The sequence below is a fragment of the Cheilinus undulatus genome, linkage group 5 (genome assembly GCF_018320785.1).
Source record: "Cheilinus undulatus linkage group 5, ASM1832078v1, whole genome shotgun sequence".
Classification (NCBI taxonomy): domain Eukaryota; kingdom Metazoa; phylum Chordata; class Actinopteri; order Labriformes; family Labridae; genus Cheilinus; species Cheilinus undulatus.
In genome coordinates this window covers 21,487,153-21,510,278 of record NC_054869.1, presented here as the reverse complement: position 1 = coordinate 21,510,278, position 23,126 = coordinate 21,487,153, and the positions used below count along the sequence as shown (strand labels likewise).

Genomic DNA, 23,126 nt, shown 5'->3' with positions numbered 1-23,126 from the left:
GGAAGTATTGTTTGTTAATTTGTAACAGTGTTGAGGCTCTTTCCCATCTTTGCCATACCTGTGTGCACCTGTGGTGTTTGCAAAAGAAGAGTAGGACAGTTGCAAGACATGGCTGATATGTATGATCCATCCGTCCATTTTCATCCACACATCCAACCAACTGTCTGCCTGCCTTTTGTGGGGAGGTGAACAACAGAGCTGCTGTTGTTCACTGCAGCTGCAACGGGCCTCGTGTGGATTGTTCTGGAAACAGTCTGTTGGAGCAGCGGCTGGGCTGTGGGGTCAGGTGAGACATAGAGAAGGGGGGAGAGAGAGAGTGAGAGAGGTCCAAAAAGTCCCTTTTTAACACCGACATAGAGAGCAGAGCTGAGCGGAGAGTCACACTGGCTGGCTGGCCGGCTCATTAAAATTCCTCAGGTTCAAAGATTAGCGTAATGGTGGAGGTGAATCAACACCTCATTACTCAGCACTGGAGGGAAATATTCTGTTTCATTTCTAATTACAAGGCTAATGACTGATAGCAGGATTATGTTGTGTAAAGACCATTCTTGTTCACGTATGCCTCAGATATTGTCTTTTAGGATGAGTTAGCAAATTCAGTGACCCTGTATGCCTCATAGAGGAACACAAGAGCTTGAGGATTATTTTAGAAAAGGTACAAATGATGCATGAGAGAACAAAGACAGATAGCTGTGTTTGGAGGTGTACCTCATGCTAAAATGTAGCTGTATCGGTGTTGTCTCTTTCTTTATAGCAACAGAAGGGCTGTTGGACTGATAAGACGCCAGTCTGGAGATAAGAGTTCAGCGTCTGCTTCATTCTTTTAATATCTGACCAGTGTGTTTGTATGAGAACATGGATTCATCTGAAGCCTTTATTCTTCTTTTGAAGACCATTTTCAGACATGGCTACAAAATATCAGGTGTTTTTTAGTCAAATTTCGCATTTAAACTCACCAGTATCAATGCTGTTGCTTGTAGTGAGACTTCAAAAATGAAACAGTGCCACAGAGGGCATATTTTCTCCTTATAGTAGATTCAGATTTCATTTGGATGTAATTGATGGTCACACAGCAGGTGACTGGAGGACACTATGCTGCTGATGAAGCAGAAACACATTATGCAATAGTCATAGCTTCAAGGCTTGCAGGTGTATTTATATGCAGGAGAGGTGCTGACTGCAGGCTTGCCAGAGCTCATGAGACGAAGTCCAAAATTTGCTTTTTTTTTAAAAAATTTTTGCTACGTCTCCCACTCTCTTACACACACTGTGAGGCCTTGTTATGTTACAGTTTAATTGACTTGTGTCACTGCCTCATTTTCTCTGGGGAGAGGGAGTGAAACAGGAGGATAGCATGAAAGAAAAACAGTCAAGAGAGAAGGGAAGAGAGTGACAGGGAGTGGTACAGTAAAATCCACAGAGAACGTGTGAGGAAATGAGACAGGCTGGTGGTTTTGTGGATTATTAAGGAGTTGGATGTTCTGGAAACTGGGCAGCACCAGCCGATCACTTTCAGGCCCCAGGGCGACACCTCATTCATACTTACGCACTTGGTAATTCTACAACTTTATGAGGTGTTTTTATCCAGAACTCACACATACCACATTACACACAAATGACGTCAACTTTGGGAAAAAAATAGAGTAGTCATAGGTGAGAATGAGGAGTCTTGCTTTCTACATCATTATAGTATTCAGGGTTCACCAAAACACAACAAACAAGAAGAGTGGATGGTTTGCATCAACAATGCATTAATCATGAGTGAGAGTTCAAGCAGATATGTACATACAGTATATTTATACTGCATCACAGTTCAGTAGTAAGAGGGGAGAAATAGTTATTTGCCCTTCCTATCTGGCAGAATAGGAGGATGATGACATAAAAAATTGGTGTAAACGAAGAAATCTTTGCTGCTGGACATGTTCCATATCCTCAGCTGTGAGTGTTTCTTTTCCCTGCTTTCTTATTAAACTAACCCTTTGTCGATCTTTTCTCTTGTAGAGACTCCCCAGACGCAAAGGAAGCTCCTGATGTTTGCTGAGGCTGACAATCAAGAGATGTCGCCCTGATTGCCATTTGTTGGGCGCACCTTTCCATTAAGCAAGGTAACTGTTATGCCATTGCTTTTAAACTGTTTGTAAGCAACATGGATATTTATTTTAATACAGTAAGCTTTATTGGCCATGAATACAGCAGGGACACTATTGCCAGAGCAGCATGTTATTGCATAAATAATAAGGAGCTCAGTGCAAGTCATTGTTTTGTAGCAGTGGTTCTCAACCAGTACCCACCACCACCTCCGTAAGAAGAAAGCACAATTCACATTTTCAAAAAATGAAAACAAAATATGTTGCAGTTTGGACCTTGGATGAAGCAAAACATAAGATTAGGCAAAGAGATGAGAGAAAACAATCATCCTTGCATTTTATTTTACTCTGTTTCCTGTGATAGTGTGTACATTTAGTTATTCTTGCAATGTAGTAATATTGGGGAACCAGCTTTGCTATTCTAAGAAGATGAAATAAATGAACCAGGAACTCAAGCAACGTTCAAAACTGGAGGATTCGGATGGTGCTAGTATGAATTGTGACAGTGGCCAAGCAACCCTTGAACTCTGTCTGTATTTTTACATGGAAGTTATCCCTGACTGCTGGATTTCTGACTATTACCGCGCACTCCTGCAGCACATGCCATCTACTCCTGCCCGCACCCACAGCAGGTGTGTCTAATCCTGCTGCATCATGTGCAGATTCTAGCAATCCATGTTTACTGTTTGGAATAGCAGGCAGTGCATCTGATTAAAGGAGTTGCAATATTATTGTGTTCACTTAAGCACCCCCTTGACAAAGTTTCCTCCCTGAATGAAGGAAAGGTCTAGAAAACAACCTCAAAACTTGCATCCTTATCATGCATAACAATGCCACACATAGATAAAAATGCTGGCAGTCACAGACTGATTTAACCCCTGGTTATGGCTTAGCAATAGCAATGTTAGAGTCATATTTACTGACTTTATTTAAATATAATTTATCAGCATTTATTTTAAAGCCATACAGAGGTGAAACTGTTTCCTGATCTCTTGAAAGTTCTTGAAAGTTAAAAACTGCAGGTCACCTCTATCAGTTCTCAAGACTATGCTATTACCAACCTCGTCATTAGATGCTTAGTGCCATACGGCCAGTTTGCATGGAAAAGTGTGTTTTGTCCCCCAAATAGCTGCATAATGGCTCAGCACAATTAATATTGGAGAACAACATAATAATGGGAGAGTTAATGCTGTGCCTTTTGACTTATTTACAAAGTTTTGGAGTGCCCACTTTATTGTGGAGCGTTAAAGCATCACACGGTTTGGCTGCATGGAGACGGACGAATGTTCAAACATTTATACGCAGATCTGTTAACTACAACCATGACAAATAACAGCAAATTAACAATGATTTCTAACACCAGCATGTTTGTTTTTGAGCGAAGTCCATCTCCTCTTTGGCACTGTGGCAGAGTGAGCGGATGTGTTATAAAAGGGAAGTGACACAATGGGGGACGGGGACAGTGAGGGGGGCAGACTGAAGCAAAAGGTGCAACAATTTTCAACAATTTTGGATTTTAGAGAAAATCTGTCCATATTTAGGATTTTGTCATAGCACCAGTTTTGAACCGGTACACCCAAGAAGTCTGCTGAGAGGTATTAAGGGCAATTGGAGCAGTGATGTGATGAGCAAAAATGAGACAGAGAGACAGACAGTCGCACCGTCAATTGTATTAGACAGATTTAAGTGTTACATGGGGTTTTTATTCCTTTATTTAAGAGACAGGACAGTGAATAGTGTTGGAAATTGGGAGAATGGGGAATGACATGGAGAAAAGGAGCCACAGACTGGATTTGATCCCAGGCTGCCTGACAGCAGACCCTGGATATTCGACATATAGACATAACCACCACCAACACCCAGAAATGTGTAATTATAATGTAAAGATGTTTTTTTCAGGTTTTTTGCCTCTGTTCAGGTAGGACAGCTTTTGAGTGACAGGAAACATGGGGAGGGAGAGTGAAAGAAGACATACACCAGACAGCACCGAGACTGGGAATCAACCTTGCAACCAGTTCTTCGAGGATTCGAGCCTATATACACTGGTGCCTGCTCCACCAACTGAGCCAAACAGTCACCCATTAAAACCAAAATTGAAGGAAAACATACTATCCCGTAGCCAGTTATCTAGTTAACATATTCATCAAGGAAATACTGTAACTATGTTTTGAAATAAGATCCAGCTATTCCATCTCACAGTAGATTTATTTCTGTCTTTTATGCCACTTTTAGATGTCAACCACAACAGAAAATGGGATGGGAGGACCTTGGAACATCAACAGAGAGAAAACATACAAAAAGGTAAAATAAAAACACATGATTTTGTCATACAACAGCCTAACTGAGTTTTTTAACTTGTTTTCATGCCAAACATGCCTCTTCAAAAATCTCTTAGTGTTGCTTTTTGGAGCCAAATAATCCAAAACATCTCTACTTTACTTGTCACAAGTGCTCATAAATGTCCCTCTGCAGCACATAATGTCCTGACCCCTGCCAAGGCTTGCTGCCAGAGATCATTCAAGTCCTGTTTTTATTTCCTTTTTCTGACTTAAGACGTCACTGCCTGTTGCAACATTTCTTACACAGTCACCGTCGCAAAGCTCACAAAGCTCACAAAGCTTGTTTTATTCAGGCTGAGCCTAAAAGGTTTTTTGTGGGCTACCTGCAGCAATAGTGTATTAATGCTCAGGAGCTTTCAGGGTCTGAATGTGTTTTCTAAATTATATAAGAGAGTTTAACCATGTAAGAGTCATGGATTAAATGTTTGGTTAACATTCAGCTTAATGGTGTGAGTGAATGGGTGTCAGCATGTTTACATGTTTACTCATCAGTTTGTAACAGGGACAGCAGTGACAGTATGCCATAACTGACTAATACCACGGCGCCTCTTCTGTTTTTTTTCCCCTCTAGACTACTTCATCAGCCTTGAAGGGTGCCATTCAGCTCGGCATTGGCTATACAGTGGGCAACCTTACCTCAAAACCTGACAGAGATGTTCTTATGCAAGACTTCTATGTTGTGGAGAGTGTCTTTCTGCCAAGGTTAATGCCATTCACACATTCAGATTCTCTACACACAGCAAGGCTTCCTCAAAAATGTATACTAATGCATTTGTCCAAGTTATTTTTCAAGTAATAGTTTGCAAAATGTAATGACCTAACAGCCAGACTCTTGCATAAGCTCAAGGTTATTTGTTTACAAGAGTCAGTGAATCAGAGCTGCTTCATAAAAAACAGATTATATGTAGGTGGTAACAGGCTGGCAGTGACATTTTCCTGAATGAATGGAAACGCCTCAGCACTAGGCTTAGCCTTTCTGCCTGCTGGAATATTCTAAGTCTGCATTTCGTATTGAAAACACTCTCAACTATTATTAATCATGCTTGGCGGTGGAAAGTGCAGGAGCTGGACATACAGTCCAAAGAAATTATGCTTTGACACTTGCATCATTTGTCAACAAAGTGAATTTTGCTGGTCTGAGTCATGATGCAGGGATGTAACTATTCTAATGAATAATCCTGCCAAGAACTGTGAAATCAGCCTACTGTGTGCCTCTTACTGCCCCAGAGCAAAACATATGTCAGTGTGCGGCTGTGCTGTCAGCTTGCGCTGCCCTCAGTTTAAAGAAACGTTTTATGTAATCCACAACAGAGGTGGGTATTCTTCGAAAGTCTGACACATATATTCACACATGTACAAGGACATACTGTACTTATTTATAATTGTTCTAAATTGTTTTCAAAGTTTGAGTTAATATAACTTATTAATAGGGCTGTCAGCATTTGCAAATTAATCATGATTAATTGGGGTGTATAATTAGTGCAATAATTTTTAAAGACCACATTAATCTAATGCTTTATTGTCTCTGTCAGTGTACTTTGGTTGAGCCACTTGACCATCTCCCTGCAGCAACAGTAAAGTAAAAAAAATACACCACTGCCCCTTAAGGTTTAATTTAGAAAAAAATGGTAGCTCACCTTGTTAAACAAACATTACCTTTTTATTGCCCCCTTATTTATTTTTTTAATCCACAACAAACTCTTTTAAAGAGGTAAAATTCATGTCAGAACCTTCAATTTCCTCAAAGTTCCTCGTTTTCTTTCAATACAAAAGCAGGTCTGTATCCAAAAGGATGTCAGTTACCCTTAGACAGAGCAGTTTGATAGTTTAAATTGTGAAATAGTGGAATTTCAAAATGGGAACAAAGGAGAGATTAATCCTGATTAACTACAGAATTTCTGAAATTAATCATGATGAAAGATGAAGATGTTTGACAGCCCTAGTTATAAAGTATTAGGTTGGGTTTAAGGGGATTGTACCATTTAGTTTTTTGCACAATAAATGAATTGTTACAGCCTCTTTCATTATATAACTGGTGCTCAGAAACACAGAGACCTGCAAAATGTAAGGCTGCCAACCAAGGATTGGTTAAAGAAAAGGTTCAACCTCTGTTAAAGAAATGCAAATAATAAAAATGGTATATAAAAAAACAAAAGGTGATGTAGGCACCCTTGAAAACAGATGGACTGGTCAGATTCCATGTCTATCAAGAGGCAGATCCAGCTTGCAAAGCACTTTTGAAAGTGTTAAATATTCTTGATAATCTGTGGCAAGGGGGGTCTCCTCTGACAAGAAAAAAGCAAGGAGTCAAATTTGTAGCAAAACGAGGCATACTGATGACGAATATTCTGTGAGTGTCCGTTAGGGACACCAAAAGTCACAATCAGCTTAGTGGATAACTTCAGTCATGGTGCAAATGTGTCTAAGAACAAAGGCAACAACAGTCCACCTGAAACATGACTGAAAGAACCCCGACAGGTATTGCTATATGACAGGCAACATCCAAACACATATAAAACACATGTGAACTCTCTGCCCAAGGGCATGATGTTAAGCCAACAATTCCCCCCCAGAATTTAAAATGGCAGTGAGAGGAGCTTGGATCAGTTGAGTCCTTACAGAGTTGGTGGATTGACACTGTCAAATAACAGACTAAAGCTTTTCCAAAGCAAAGGAGGAGTATATAAACTCTAGTTTGCACTCAGGTGTGCTGCAGTCAGAGGGAGGAGGGAGACCATGAGACAGAGACAGAGAGAGACAAAGAGGAAGAGAGAACCGGGTTGCATGTAACATGGAGGATGTTAAATGTTTATTTTCTGTTTTCAAGAATGGCGTGTTTTAGCCTGTGGCACCTCTCCTGCATGTCATTTCCCACTCTCTCTTAGTTTCGGACTATCCACTGTCCTGTCTTTACATTGGAGACATTGAAAAATGACACGTTTTTAAATGCCCATTTTTGGACATTCAGATTAGGAAATATAAAACAGTCCAGCAAAATGGGTATCTACTTTTCTCTGTGCTTATATTGATCATTCACAAGTGTCTTTGAGGAAGAGAGTTTCTTTCCCATAAGGAAATACTTTGTGGTTTATCTTTTCAAACCTGCACCAGGATATGCAAACGCACCATGGTTTATGCAAACTTGATCTTAGCACGCACATTTACTATCCTGTTCCTCAGCAACAGCCAAACATATCTCTCTCTCTGGGTGTTGGCTTCACTGAGGACTGTTTTTAAAATCCTGCTGTAGATTTGTTACATCATCCTCAGTCTGCACCCACTGTCAGACTTTTTCACATAATAGTGAAATAAATTAAAAGTTGAATTCTACCTTCAGGGCCAGCGTTTATAGCAAAGCACTGGTTGAAATATTAAAAAAATCAAGGCTTTTTGTGAGGATACAGGAAATTACACAAGACAGAACAAACATAATCAGCAGTGAGGGACAGTTGCTGTCTTTTATTTGATTTCTGACATAACTTACCTGGGTTTCTGTCTCTAAATGTTTCTGTTTAGAGCATCCTGAGAGAGCTCTCTGGTGCTTTTATGGCCTCCTCTTCTCTCAACACTCCTCTCCCTCTTTTGCTTCACGTGTTGTTGCTACTATGAGGGTTTTCCACTGTTGTCTGCCCTGTCAGTCTAGTTCTAAATGGCTGGAGATGACACAGCTAATCTTAACAGGTTTTTTTAAACATCTGAGAGCATGTATCTCTGACAGCCATCATTAAAAAGACACACGCTGATTGCTCTCTGATTAGATTGAATGAAACATTTCTGTTTTGTTGAATTGTTTCCGAGTGAGATAATGTTGTTCCTACTGAAAGGAGATTTCATTGTAGTGTAATCACAGGTTTAGTGTCATACATTGTATGCTACCAGGAAAAACACGTCAGGCCCTTTACCCTGAAAAACAAACATGATCTTGGATTTTAAACCAAATTTAAATACCTTAAAACACTTTTTTCATGAAGCCTTTTGTCCAGATAGATTTCAGTGACAGGTTAGACGATAGAAAATTTAGCAGTCGACAACTTTTAGACATAGTTTCCTCAGACAAAGGGTCTTTCTTTGCCATGAGCAGAATCAGGTCACCAACAATCAAGACAACAAAAATATGTAGGTTATTTGTTTCCTTATTTTCACACTTTTTCCCTTCCTCCCTGACGGAGTCAAGGCTCGTGTTTTGGTGCATTGTTCAGATCTGGTAATCAGAGTCAGCTTCAGTCCCCAGGGAAGAAATTTATACAAGCCAGTTTGTCTCTACAATACTGGTGAATCTGGGTTCCCATAGACGACTTTACTGAAGCCTGTTCATTCATGGGCAGAGCACATTACAAGGGCCCACTGATACACTTACTGGGAGCTGATAATGAAGATATCCAGGCCTAAAAGTAGAGTGTACAGCTTCACTTTTCCTCTGGGGATGGGCTAAAGCATTCAGCAATAAAAATCATCACACTTAAATGATATTAAAGTCCCTGTAAGATGATAAAAAAAATTGTATTTGTTTTATGACAGTCACGAAAACATCTATAAAAATTGAGCTTATATCTCAGTTATGTGAAGCTATGTCGCTCCCGTTTATGTGATGTCTTTGTTGTTTAGTTGCTGCTGAAAACACTCCATTTCCTGCTGCTCTTTAAGATAAAAGTCTTCAATGATGATTAGCATTGGAGACATTTATTGTGACAGACATGGCAGGAAGAATGTGTCCATCATCGGATTCTCTACTAAACTTTTGCATTGTAATGGTAACAGCCAGGCGGGATTAAACTTTTTCTGCTAGGAGAGGGACAGTCACAGTCTACTTCTTTTAATCATCCAAATTTAATTAACCATTTTTAAATTTACTGTTTTCTGGCACAAATTTCTTTGTTGTTGAGGGGCAGTACTTTCAAGCAGCAAGCAGCAACAAGAGGCTGGTGCAATTATGGAAGAAGAGCTTAGCGTGGATGCTGCTAAAGCACCAGTGTTATCAGAACTGGACAACATTTCTTTGTTAAAACAAGAACAATATACGACAGTGAGTTGATTTCTTTTCAAAAACAACAAAAGTCGTGTAGTGACATGTCTATAGTCGCCATGGTTAGCATTATTCCTCGGTATCTGCACACACGCACCTCAGTCACGGCTACGCCACGTGTTTTGTTATTCTGATTAGCCTTTAAAGATGTGACAGAATGCTCTTCAAATCACACTCCAAGTTTTTTTTCAAAGGCTCTGCCCTTTCCCAAACGCTGTATATCGAAGGTTTTCCAGATGGATGTGTGAAACAAATGCATCTGGCATGTCAGGTTAAAAACATACACTATATTGCCAAAAGTATTCGTTCACCTGCCTTCACACACATATGAACTTAAATGACACCCCATTCTTAATCCATAGGGTTTAATATGACGTTAGTCCACCCTTTGCAGCTATAACAGCTTCAACTCTTCTGGGAAGGCTTTTCACAAGGTTTAGGAGTGTTTATGGGAATTGTTGACCATTCTTCCAGAAGCGCATTTGTGAGGTCACACACTGATGTTGGAAGAGAAGGCCTGGCTCTCAGCCTCCATCCTAATGCATCCCAAAGGTGTTCTGTCGGGTTGAGGTCAGGACTCTGTGCAGGCCAGTCAAGTTCATCTACACCAAACTCTCTCATCCATGTCTTTATGGACCTTGCTTTGTGCACTGGTGCACAGTCATGTTGGGGCCATCCCCAAACTGTTCTGACAAAGTTGGGAGCATGGAATTGTCCAAAATCTCTTGGTATGCTGAAGCATTTAGAGTTCCTTTGACTGGAACTAAGGGGCCAAGCCCAGCTCCTGAAAAACAACCCCACACCACAGTCCCCTCTCCACCAAACTTTACCCTTGTCACAATGTAGTCAGACAAGTACCGTTCTCCTGGCAACCACCAAACCCAGACTTGTCCATCAGATTGCCAGATGGAGAAGTGCAATTTGTCACTTCAGAGAACACGTCTCCACTGCTCTAGAGTCCAGTGGCAGTGTGCTTTACACCACTGCATCCGACGCTTTGCACTTGGTGATGTATGGCTTGGATGCAGCTGCTCGGCCATGGAAACCCATTCCATGAAATTCTCTACACACAAACTCTAATCTGAAGGCCACATGAAGTTTGGAGGTCTGTAGCGATTGACTCTGCAGAAAGTTGGCGACCTCTGCTCACTATGCATCCGCTGACCCTGCTCTGGCATTTTACGTGGCCTACGACTGCGTGGCTGAGTTGCTGTCGTTCCCAATCGCTTCCACTTTGTTATAATACCACTGACAGTTGACTGTGGAATATTTAGGAGCAAGAAAATTTCACGACTGGACTTGTTGCATAGGTGGCATCCTATCACAGTACCACGCTGGAATTCACTGAGCTCCTGAGAGCGACCCATTCTTTCACAAATGTTTGTAGAAACAGTCTGCATACCTAGGTGCTTGATTTTATACACCTGTGGTAATGGAAGTGATTGGAGCGCCTGATTTCAATTATTTGGATGAGTGAGTGAATACTTTTGGCAGTATAGTGTATCTAGTATTTTAAGGCACATGTTTTAAATTTCACTTTACAAGGACTTTTAAGGTTTTCTCCCCTCTCATTCAAAACTCCTATTTGGAATTTTTGGCCAGCTATGAAACAAAACTATCATCAATGCTATCGCTTTATTAGCTAGAATAGCAAAAGAGACCATCAGTATAAATACTGGTTATGTAGATATTTTTGATGTTTGCAAAGGCCAGCAAGGGGCAGGTGTACAGCAAAGTGAATAAGTGCCGAAACAACTGATTTTAAATGACATTTTCCACAGCAAAGATTCTCAATTCATGCCCTATTGACATGACTTTCACCTGTACAAGGCAACATCCACAGTGAAAAGGGGCACTGCTCTGTCCGCAGGGGCCACCACAATAGACACAAACTGAAACCTCCTCACTGTAGCTTTAAGTTGGTGTTGTAATCATGTTTCTAAAATGACTTCTTTGTTTTTTTCCATGCTTGGGTTTCATTGCACATACCAGTGAGGGAAGTAACCTGACCCCAGCACATCATTATCCAGACTTCCGCTTCAAGACCTATGCCCCGCTGGCCTTCAGATACTTCAGGGATCTGTTCGGCATCAAACCTGATGATTATCTGGTAAGACTACAACCGTGATCGTGTTCTTTTGTTGTCCACATGTTCATCCGGGCATCAACAGGCAAATGTTGTGTCAAGGACATGAGGATATTATTAAATAAGAGATATGGAGATGCCTTGAATCATCACATTAAATCAGCCTACTACTGTCCAGTGGGGAAAAAGGGTAAAGCCTTCTAGGGCCCGGCAGAGGATGGGGGCCAATAGAGTGTAACATGATGCATCAAAAAATTTCTTTATTATTTATAAATAAATTGAATAATATATATATATGTATTTATTTTTTGTATTCATTTTGACTTACATGCTTTGCCTGTAGCTCGTGTCTGCTGGAGGCGCAGGCCAGAACATGTCAGTGCTTTTAAAACAGCTTGTCTCATTCAATGTGAGAAATTCATTCGTGAATTGACAACAGTAGTTTACCAATCAGTTAATACAATTAATCGTGTGTGGGTTTTATTAAAGACTCCTCAATAAAAAAAAAAAATAAAAAAAAAGATGGGCAAAGGGCAGCTTTTCACCTTTGTTGGGATAGGACAGCTTAAGAGAGACAGAAAATATGGGGAGAAAGAGAGTGGAAGAAGGCATGCTCCAAACAGTGCTGAAACTGGTAATCGATGCTGTGACCATTGTATCAAGGTCATTCCCCCCTGTACACCTTTCTTTTACAATAGAGTAAGGTATTTTAAAATACTGCCTATCATTAAAATGGCAGCGATTGTTTTATTTTATTTAATTGGATGGATAGTTTTGAAAAAGCATCTAATTTTTGAACATTTTGACTACCTTCTTAACTGTTCTTTATAGCAAACTCCTTAAATAGACTTGCACTATTGCACAAAACCATCTGATGACTGTGATTTCTCAGCAGACAGAAATGAACCTTGGAAGAAGACAATTTTCCCGAAGAAATTGCTTTCTTATTCTCTTTATTTGCATGTGCTTTTCTGTATAAGAAAATATTATCTGACTGCCCTCATAAGTGCCAAACATCACTCATGATGCATGTACAAACAGCCCTGCCAAAGCCATTATTTATATACCCTTCATGCCATCCTGCAACTTAATTTGATTTACTGCTCACACAGGAGTACAATGTTGCCATATTCATCCCTACTTAGCACATTTGTCTCTTGCTCAGGAGCAAATTAGATTTTGTGTAATCTTGTTTGGGCTTTATTATTTGTGACGTTGTTTCCTATTTTTTCTCTGCCTCTAAGCCTTTTTAAACCATTCTGCTCAGTTCTTGTTCTTTGAATGCTAAATTTATTGATTTGAAGGGAAAGACAAACACGCCTGGAAGCACAGATGAAATGTAACTTTAAGGGACTTGATAGAGCATGGCATAAGGCAGCGCTGCTTAGAGGTTATACTGCTGATTGATGTCCTTGAGGGGATGACAAATTCATTCAGACAGAAGTCGTGCAGCAGAGTCTAATTAAAAGGGGACACTCTCGCTCAGTACCACTCACACAGTATCCTGAATGTTAATGCAATAACAGGGGATGTGTTTGTGCTTGTAAATTAACATGACTGCAGATGGTCATCAGAGGAAGAGCCTCTGCAGAGGGAGTTTGGATGCCTCGAGTGTTTCTCCTCCCCTGTTAACATGTTTTGCTCATAACACACTGATTAACAGCTAGGTCTAATGGGTCTAATGGGTGCTCTCACAGCCTCTCCCTTGCACGTTGTTAGCCATGTTGGGATGAGGCTACCCATGTGTTATTTATTTATCTTAAGCTGCAGTGCTGACAGCTATCGCTCCTTATTAGGGCTGTAGAGCTTGTTGCTGTATTTTAGTTGTTTTTATCATAAGCAATACAGACAGAGATCTGATCTCAATAAAGGCTTTTTTAAAGAGGCTGAAAGAGCCAAACTTATCATCTGCAGGGATGTCTCACCTCCTGACCAAATTCAACAAACCCATATAGATGCCATTTCTTCTGTTGTCATGCTAACCCTCTGGAAGCAGAGGTGGTTATATTAGCTCTGGTGAATACGCCAAATCATGCTGATATATGATTGGTCTATACAGCTACAGGACTACAATTTACTACAAACAACAACCAGCAGACTTGACATAGTATTTCTCTGATTCCACATATCTACATTAACCTGACCCGCCAGACAGATTTGTTTCTCACATCCATCTGGAAAACCTTCGATATACAGCCTTTGGGAAAGGGCAGAGCCTTTGATAAAAACTCGGAGGGTGAATTGATAAACGTTCTGTCATTTCTTTACAGGCCAATCAGAGCAACAAAACACGTGACATGGCCGCGACCGAGGTGCGCATGCACAGCTAATGAGGAATAAACTCCATATAGAATTGCATAACGCAAACCATGGCAACTATAGGCATGTCAGTACACAACTTTTGTTGTTTTTGAAAAGAAAAAAACTCAGTGCTGTTCTTTGCTCTTCTTTTAACGAAGAAATGTTGGCAAGTTCTGATAAAATTGGCGCTTTAGCAGCATCCACGCTAAGCTCTTCCACCATAACGGCACTGGCCTCTTGTTGCTGCTTACTCACTTCACGACTCCGCCGTGCCTGAAAGCAGTGCCCCTCGTTGCTGATTGGTCCTGTCACTTTGTAACCGCGCCCAAACGATTCAGACGGGAGCTTTGCAAGATGCATTCACCAGTGAGAAACACAGAAACAGGCGTATCCATCTGCTTTGCAAGGTTATATCTACATTGCTTTCAAAAACATGTACTTTGATATGGAGTTGGCCCCCTTTTGCACCTATAACAGCCTCCACTCTCCTTGAAAGGTTTTCCACAAGATTTTGGAGTGTTTCTGTTGGAATTTGTGCCCATTCATTAAAATGCTGTAAAGCATTTATGAGGTCAGGCACTGATGTTGAAGGAGAAGGCCTGGCTTGTAATCTCCATTCCAGTTCATCCCAAAGGTGCTCAGTGGGGTTGAGGTCAGGGCTCTGTGCAGGCCAGTCAAGTTCTTCCACACTGAACTCAAACCATGTCTTTATAGTCCTTGCTTTGTGCTTTGAGGCACAGTCACAATGGAACAGAAAGAGGCCTTCGCCAAATTGTTGCTGATGTCTTGGTATGCTGAAGCATTAAGACTGCCCTTCACTTGTGATAAGGGGACTAGCCCAAACCCTAGAAAACAGTCCCATACCATGATACCTCCTCAACCAGACTTCACAGTTGGCACAGTGCAGTCAGGTAGTTAACATTCTGTCATCTGCCAAACCCAAACTCAATAATCTGACTGCCAAACAGGAACATGATTCATCACTCCACAGAACACGTTTCCACTGCTACACAGTCATGTGTCGGTGTGCTTTACTCCACTCCACTCCAATGCTTAATATTGGACTTGGTGATGCAAGGCTTGCATACAGCTGCTCGGCCTTGAAAACCCGTTCCATGATGCCCCCACCACAGAGTTTCATACTGTCATTAATGCCAGTGGCTGAGTTGCTATTGTTCCTAAATGCTTCCACTAATAGTTGACTGTGGAGTATCCAGCAGGGATGAAATCTCATAAAAAATCATAATGCAAAGGTGGCATCCATCACAGTACCATGCTTGAAGTCACTGAGCTCTTCAGAACGACCTATTCTGTATCACAAATGTTTGCAAATGGAGACTGCATGGGTAGGTGATTGATTTTATGCACTTGTGGCAAAGGGTCCGATTGAAACACCTGAATTCAAAAATTAACAGGTGTAGCCACATATGTTTGTCCATATAGTGTATGTAGAATCTATTTCACATTGATCAACAGTAAAATTAGTTGGACTAAAGGCAAGCAAACAAACTATAGCTAACGAGTTACTGACTGTGTTGATATAGCTCTAATATGATGTGATTTATCCCTGTTTATTCCTTTTATAGAGGTTTATTGATGATTTTAGGATGGAATCACATAAATGCCAATGTGTATTTATTTAATGATGGGTGTATAAAGCCTCTTACTTAAAAACAAGTCACCACAAATTAAGTTTTACTGTAAATATCCCGAGGCAAATGAGGAACATTACACTTGATCCCTTCAGCACCAAATAAACAATGATTACACTGTGGTAGCACCTTTACTAATCATGTTTTCCATTAAAAAGAAGTAGGTCACACTTTTGTATGTTATGTGTTAAAGGCTGTTTATGTTTTCCTCCTCAGTACTCCCTGGTGAATGAGCCTCTCATTGAGCTGACCAACCCCGGTGCCAGCGGCTCTCTCTTCTACCTAACCAGCGATGATGAGTTCATCATTAAAACCGTCCAGCACAAAGAGGCCAAGTTTCTGCAGAGATTGCTACCTGGATACTACATGGTGAGATACTCAAAGTTTGTCAATGAAGTCTCCAGAACCTTAAGAGGTGAAAAAAAAATCTCCATCGGGGTGTTTAAAATGAATTTTAACAGATAACTCCACAGATGCTTTAGTGGCATAAATGAGATTCAGTGAAGATTCTCATTAGCTCCAGCTGCAGGGTGCCATCAGGCTGAAAACAGTCCCAGTCAGGAAGGTTGAGGACATGTGGGCTGCATGCACAGAAGTCACACTTAGTCATACATTAACCTGAGAATATTTGAAGGGACATAACACTCATAGCGACTCTAACCTTGTAGTGCTTAATCTGTAAAAGACATAGTAGCCAAATAAAGGACAAATGTTCAATCTCGGCCTAATTAGATGCAGTACACATGGTTTAATTTAATGATAATTTTAGCACAAAAATTGTGATTTTTATTTTTTTTAAGTAAAGCAGTTCAAAATCCAGAAACACAAATCCTCTAGCTTTATCAGGTCATTTCCTTTGTAATAATGCCAAATTAGTAACCAGGAACCAACCTTTTCCCTTTATCCTATTTACAGCTTCCTAATTAAATATAAAGAAAAGTCCAAGCTAATTAAATGATCCCAAAATGTGAATCCAGGTTGTTACCCAATTACTGAAGCTGCCTTCCACCTCACAGAACCTAAACCAGAATCCACGTACGCTACTGCCCAAGTTCTATGGACTCTACTGCATCCAGTCAGGAGGCATCAACATCCGACTGGTGGTGATGAATAACGTGCTACCCCGCTCCGTCAAAATGCACTACAAATACGACCTGAAGGGATCCACTTACAAGAGACGGGCGTCTAGGAAAGAGAGAGAGAAGAGTTCGCCGACCTATAAAGATCTGGACTTTCAGGATATGCACGAAGAAGGGCTTTACTTTGACACAGAGACGTACAACAACCTGATGAAGACCCTGCAGAGAGACTGTCGGGTAGGTGGCTTGAATTCAAGTCTGTCTTGACGTGGTTGTAGCTTTAAATGCAAAGTCATACCACAAAAGAAGGGTCTCTTCAATTCCATAAAAGGACCCTGCATAGAAGTCTTGAGTCAGATGATTTTCATTGCCAGAATGCCTTCTTTCAAATGGAAATTAGCGTTGAATTCTCATGCTTTCTTTCCTGCACTGAATCATTTTGGCTCATGTGCAGCAGAGCCCCACATGGCTGTTATGTCATGAGCCATATCACGGCGCTGCATGGATTGCTTTGAACCAGGGAATTCACTTAATGAAGGGACATTGATGTTGAAGGCTTGTCACTGACCTCTCATTCTTGTGACCCATTACGCAATCTTAAACATATAATTAGCATAAATTGACCACATTGTGTGCTAGATTAGTACAGATCTTAGGTGGAAGAGAATACTTTCAGAGTTTTCCATCTGTTTGCGCAGCATATTTGGGGGGTAAGCTCTCAGTTAGCCCCAGGCTCTGCTCTCTTGTCTTTGTGCTGCTTTGTTTCTGTACATGACAGCTCTCAAAACAGCAAGTTTGATTAAGACATGATCCTGGTAGCGTGAGAGCCTCAAAGCTCAGACCAAAGATAGTTCTCCAATCTAAAGGTTCACATTCTTTACTTTTTACGCTGAGGCCAGGAAATTTTCTACTGGACGAGGAAATTAGAGTCATAGTGGTATTATCTTACCTTGAAACGTGGACAGTGTAGTGCTGTAAATTCTCTGATTTCTCTGGCCTGCAGGCTTCAAATGTCAAAAGAAACATAAAAGAAGAGCTCTTATTGGATTTTCCTCTGCCTCTGAAATAACAGAGACTCTGCTGTAACTACATCACACTGTTATGGCCTCTAATATAAAATATAGCTACAGATGAATTTGGAGCAGCACACTGGACTGTTGATTCTCACCAAACGAAGACAATATTTTTGTGGTTACATTCCTCCTCTCATAGTGGAAAAGGTGGAAAGGTTCTTGAAGTGGCTTTATGAGTGATTACAGAGCAGCTAATTTCACCCTCATAATAACTGGTTGATGATGGGGTTTAAAGCCTAAAGCTCCCTGTGCTGTAATCCCATTTGTTCTAATTGCACACTCACATCCTTTCAGAGTGAACACAGCTACCCCATGGTCTAATATAAAACCTGGAATCTGACCAGGATGTTACTGTAAGTGGTGATCAGTGTATCAGAAAAGGCTCACAGACCTGGAAGAGAGACTTCCCGTCAGACTTCCTGCTGAGCTCTTTTTGCAACCTGTTAGCCCTGGCAGCCCTGCATGATGGAACCGTACTGCTGACGACTTAATGACCTCCATTACACCAGGCTCGGCGTAAATGATTCCGTTTTTAATGTGTGGGAAAAGAATAACCTTGATAGCTTTATGGCCAAACGATGATGGATGACACATGGAGCTGAATTAGCAGTAATGAACAGTGTGATGATGTGGGTATATTTAGTTTGGCAGGTTAAGTATCAGAGCACTACTCTCTTTTCTCCTATACTTTCTCTGTTAATGTAAAAACAGATTCTTTTGAAATACAGAGCTGTGATGTAAGTACATTTATCTAAGTATAAAAGTAGTGACTTGTAATCCATTTAGGGCACTTTTAGACCTTTTATTATGCGAAAGTGGATAGAGAGGGGAATCATGGAGAGAGAGTTCTGAGCTGAGGGTTCTGAACCCGAGCTGTGGTCTTAAAGGACCCCAGCCTCTGTGTATGGGGCACGTGAAAAAACTACTTGGCCAGTAATGGCCCACATGAGGCTTTTGGCTCAAGTTTAATTGGTACTGCTAACTTTTATTTAAAAATCATACAATCAGTGTCATTATCTAGAAATCCGCTGATCTTCACATCATGAAAATTGTCATTATATTTGAAGTTTTAAAAAATAATGTCAGAAATCAGCTTAACTGCCACCCACTAAAAGTGTAAAAACTTGATTTTACATTTGGACTCAATCTCATCATATTAAAAAAACTTTGCTTTACCTTCTGATCCCTCAGATATATTTTTTACCATTTTATTTCATCTTAAAAGCATGGGCTTTAAGAATATGTGTGCTGCAGCAATGTCACTTGAATTTTTTAAGTGTTATAGGATTATAAAGAAAAAAGAAAAAAACTGAATGGAAATTAAAACTCACTGTGTGACTAAGAAATTTTTTGGAACAAACTTGTTCTCCCATCTCGTGGGGACCAAAAAGAGAAAAGTAATCATTCTGTGACAGAAACAAATATTCACATATTTAAGATCTGAGTGTAAAGAGTGCATATTTTGGTACAGCATGATACAATGACAGAACAGCCTGCCATTGGTTGTCACAGCCCGTCACAAAGTATTGTGGGAATCGAAATGGTGGATAGCATTAGCTGCTAGTGGCAAAAATGATTAGAAAATTGATTTAAAAAAACAGATAAAAGGCATTTAATGGTGGAGTTACTGGTTAGATTTAGGGTCAATCCCATTTCTACTTCTTAGCCCTATCTTCACCCTTCCCCTTGGTTTTGCACGTTCACATCAGGTGAAAGCCAAAAATGAGGGCTGTTAACTGTATAAATACATGGAGAAGATCAACATGGAGATCCATAGTATGAACGAGATGGTTGAAGCTTTATTGTCACCTCTGATGACGCAGCTGTATATCAGCAATATGTGATAATGAACAGCGATCAAGTGGTGTCTCATTTCTTAAGGAAATGTTTTCACCCCTACCCCTCGCCACTCTGTTTCAGACAAAGGGGAAGGACTGAGGGAAGGGTTAAGAGGTAGAAATGGATTTGGCCCTTAGACATATCATGCAAAAATCACTTTTTCAGACTTTTGTAACAAAAATATGTGACCCTGGCCTACAATCCCCTCAAGTACCAGAAAAATCCATTCCTTTACCCCCTTTCTTTGTCCACCTTTTGGAAAATGTGTGCTAAAACAAGCTGCTCTCAGAATTTCCCCTCGTGATGTCATGTGGGGAGTTAGCACTGCCCCCAGGTTGGCCCTCCCTGCTTGGGAGGAAGTTCTGCCCTCCTCTCCTGATCCTTCTCTAAGGTGCCAGCTAAGAGGAGGATCAGGAGAGCCACATCTATCAAGCCACAACAACTTCCTGAGGGGCAAAATCTGACAGTTCAGAAACATTTAAAGACACGGACACAGAAACAGCTCATTCTGAGCAGGGCTGAAACAGAGGGTTTTTTAGACATGCAAAAATCCAATAGTGGAATGTTTTTTCAGCAACAGTCTTCACAGGCATGTTTTGGGGACCTCTGAGACCAATACACACTTGTCTTAAAGGGGTAAAATATGTGCCCTTCAAGCATTTTTTTTTTTGCTTTTATATGCTGTGAATTTTCGCTTCTGCACTTTGATGGTGATCACTGGGGCTGACAGCTTCAATTCTGTTGGTCGAATATTTGGTCAAAAGCTTTTGTTTTACTTCCGATCAAGATAACCGTGGCTGGCCAGTCATACTCCCTGGGACACTAGAAGTATTCCTGGAGCAAAATGGATCTCCTAGAAAATGCTAATTCATAAACACAGAATAATACGTTTTGTATGTTTGTCTGAGACAACAAAGTTGCCAGATTGTGCAAAATCGTGTAAAACAAACACAGTTATCATCAACATAAAAGCTCAACCCCTCTGTCCCTGTTACCTGGCAACCCGTGACCTGACTGAAGGAGAAAACCTCAACTCTTCAGGAGCAGACAGACGAGTTGTGAACTGCATTGAGGGGCAAGGTAGCTGAAAATGACAGAAAAGTGCTCTGTTGTCATTTTTCATCCTCTCTTCTGTCTTTTCCCCCTCTCTGCATTATGATAATACTTGACTAAATAATATTCAGCACCCTAACGTCATGGTAACAACATGTTAGCATGTACTTTAAAAAACCAACATACTGAAGAAGTTCAACAATTTTGAGCTTATTGTACAGATCATTTAACAGCTCTGCAGCTTTTGAAAAGTGTGGTTTTGCTTGTTATTAAAGACAGAATATGTAAATTCTGCTTGCAGCACTCATGACATGAGTTTCAGTTATGTAAAGGATATCCTGTTTTTCCCACCCTAGTCTTTGGTTTATTTAGAGATGTTGTTGTGGGAAAGTGCAGATTTAGAGCTGCAGTGTTCACATAGGTGTGAACAGCTGTGACTTTCCCACATTTGAAGTCAAACCGTATCTTGATTGAATGCTGTGGACAAACCTGCATCTTGTGATGTTTGTCTAAATTGATATATTGCTAGAAATTTATAGGAATTTGAAGTGATCTCTTCAGGTTTTGGCCCCTCTCAGCAGCATTAATTAATATGCTGACTTTAGTCACATCCTCTGTTTTTTTTAAGCGGATACTAGACAGAAAGACATCCTCCTTCTCACTATGTCTATAGTTTGGTAATTGAAAGGCACACTCAGTCTTACAACAGGCAGCATGCACAGTACCTGCTCTGTGATCATGTACAGACCCCTGTGTGCTATATGTGTAGCGTGTATCATTTATGTGAATGAGAGTGTTGACCAGCAGCTGTTAGAGACTCTGTGCTGTACAGTTTGTTATTGTCACAGCTTCCTGCCTTTGCCTCCTGAGCGGGAAGCAAAGTGCCCTCTAAGCAGATTCGCTGTCCATTTTCATGAGTAAGCAGCTAACCCCATCACCCCAGGAGAGGCAGGGGATCAAAACACAGAGGTGGGTCTGCGAACGCTAAGCAGCAGGGGGTGAGGGGCGTGGAGGGAACCAGGAAATGAAGCGGGATTGTTGTCCTGTATGACAGTACATGCGGTGAGGCTTTGGAAAAGGACATTTTTGTTGTTATTTCCTGTGCTTGGAGCGATGTGATTTCTTTTTCAGAGGAATGCAGGAGGTTAATGACGATGCAGAAAGCTGAAAAATGAGAACAAGAGGATGATGAGTGATGCTTGAGAGATTTAAATACTCCTGCTATGTGGGACACTACTGCTGAAAACTCTGGGTTTGCTCCTTTTAAGTACTCTCTCTTCATTACTCTGCAGCTCCCCTGATACTCTCATAATGCCAAAACAACACAACGCATTAATAATTCATGACCAGCTCTAATGTACAGAGAGAGTGAGCGTGACTGTGGTTTGAGAGGAGATCATCATGTCCCTGTTGCATTACTCTGATTGTACAGCAGCTGTCTGAGAGATAGTGATGAAGATAGTGATGCTGATGAAGATGCCAAGCTTTTGGGACAGTTTTTCTACATGGCAAATGTGAAGTAGAAACCTCACCATGTCGGGGGAAACCCTAGCTGAATGGTGTCACAGAACGATCTCAGTTCTCATTGAAAATTTTCAAAGGAGGACTCAATTTCACGTATATGTTGAGGAGCAGAGATAAGGATTCAGTGAAGGCTTGCATTCTTGGAAGTGGGACAACGGTCTAGACAATCAAAAACAACCGTTCAATGTATGCATGTATGATCCTCCTCTCTACAGTCATGTGATGTAGTGACAACAATGGTCTCTCTCACACTCAGCTGCAGAAAAGCCAAGGCCGTCTCTGACTTTGCAGTCAGAAGTGAATGAAGTAACAACAAGATTGTGAGCCAGAACCACAGCACATGTCTAAATCTGTTTATAATGCAGGTCTGCTGAAGATGATGGTGGCTGACCTACTGCTGATAATCTGCATGGATAAGCTGTAGCTTGGTCTATAAAGTTTTAACAATTAATAAATAATGTAACATAAGGATGACAGGCTGGAACGCTTCCTGATTAAGCCTTATTTTTGCTTGATGAGAATGTATTTAATTTGTATTAATGAGAAAAGTTTGTAAGCGAAAACAGAATGCAATTATTTCTTGCTTATATTTAAGATGTTTTTTCTATTTTGTCGCTTCTCTAATAAATTATGCATTTGATTTAACTGTAATATACAGCCATGTGCATACATTTTAGGCATGTAGGGTGCTAAGGATTGGCCCGAAGTGCCATAATCCAGGGCTGGAGATGGGGGATGGCAGCCAAACTCAGGTTGACACATGTCAACACACGTGTGTCCCTTGGCAGCCAAGGTCAAGCTCGACAGCATCTCTTTTGTCTGGGCATTTTAATTCCTGGTAATACGCCTGGAGACTGCTGGCTGTTTTTGGGCCCTTGGTACATCCACAGCACAATTTGTTCCTGCTTTGAAGGTTGATCTGACTTCTGATTAGGCAGTGCAGCATTAGAGAGGAGGTGTTTTCATTGCAACTTCTATTGTGAAAATCAGTGGTTTCTTATGGGATACATTTTACCCATGGCAGTTCTAGGTATAAATGGCTATTTATAAAAAATGGAGAAAAATTGAAT

The 23,126-nt window shown here is 40.7% G+C and overlaps 1 protein-coding gene across 1 annotated transcript in view; it reads left to right on the top strand.

Annotated features, from left to right (window-relative positions):
* pip5k1bb (phosphatidylinositol-4-phosphate 5-kinase, type I, beta b) overlaps positions 1 to 23,126 on the top strand; it is a 55,009-nt gene that overhangs the window by 14,240 nt on the left and 17,643 nt on the right. Inside the window, exons 2-7 of the mRNA XM_041787262.1 lie at positions 2,002 to 2,105; positions 4,320 to 4,388; positions 4,998 to 5,128; positions 11,442 to 11,559; positions 15,705 to 15,857; positions 16,505 to 16,804. Coding sequence (XP_041643196.1) covers positions 4,320 to 4,388; positions 4,998 to 5,128; positions 11,442 to 11,559; positions 15,705 to 15,857; positions 16,505 to 16,804 — 771 coding nt within the window. The 5' untranslated portion in view covers positions 2,002 to 2,105. The remainder of the gene's footprint in view (positions 1 to 2,001; positions 2,106 to 4,319; positions 4,389 to 4,997; positions 5,129 to 11,441; positions 11,560 to 15,704; positions 15,858 to 16,504; positions 16,805 to 23,126) is intronic.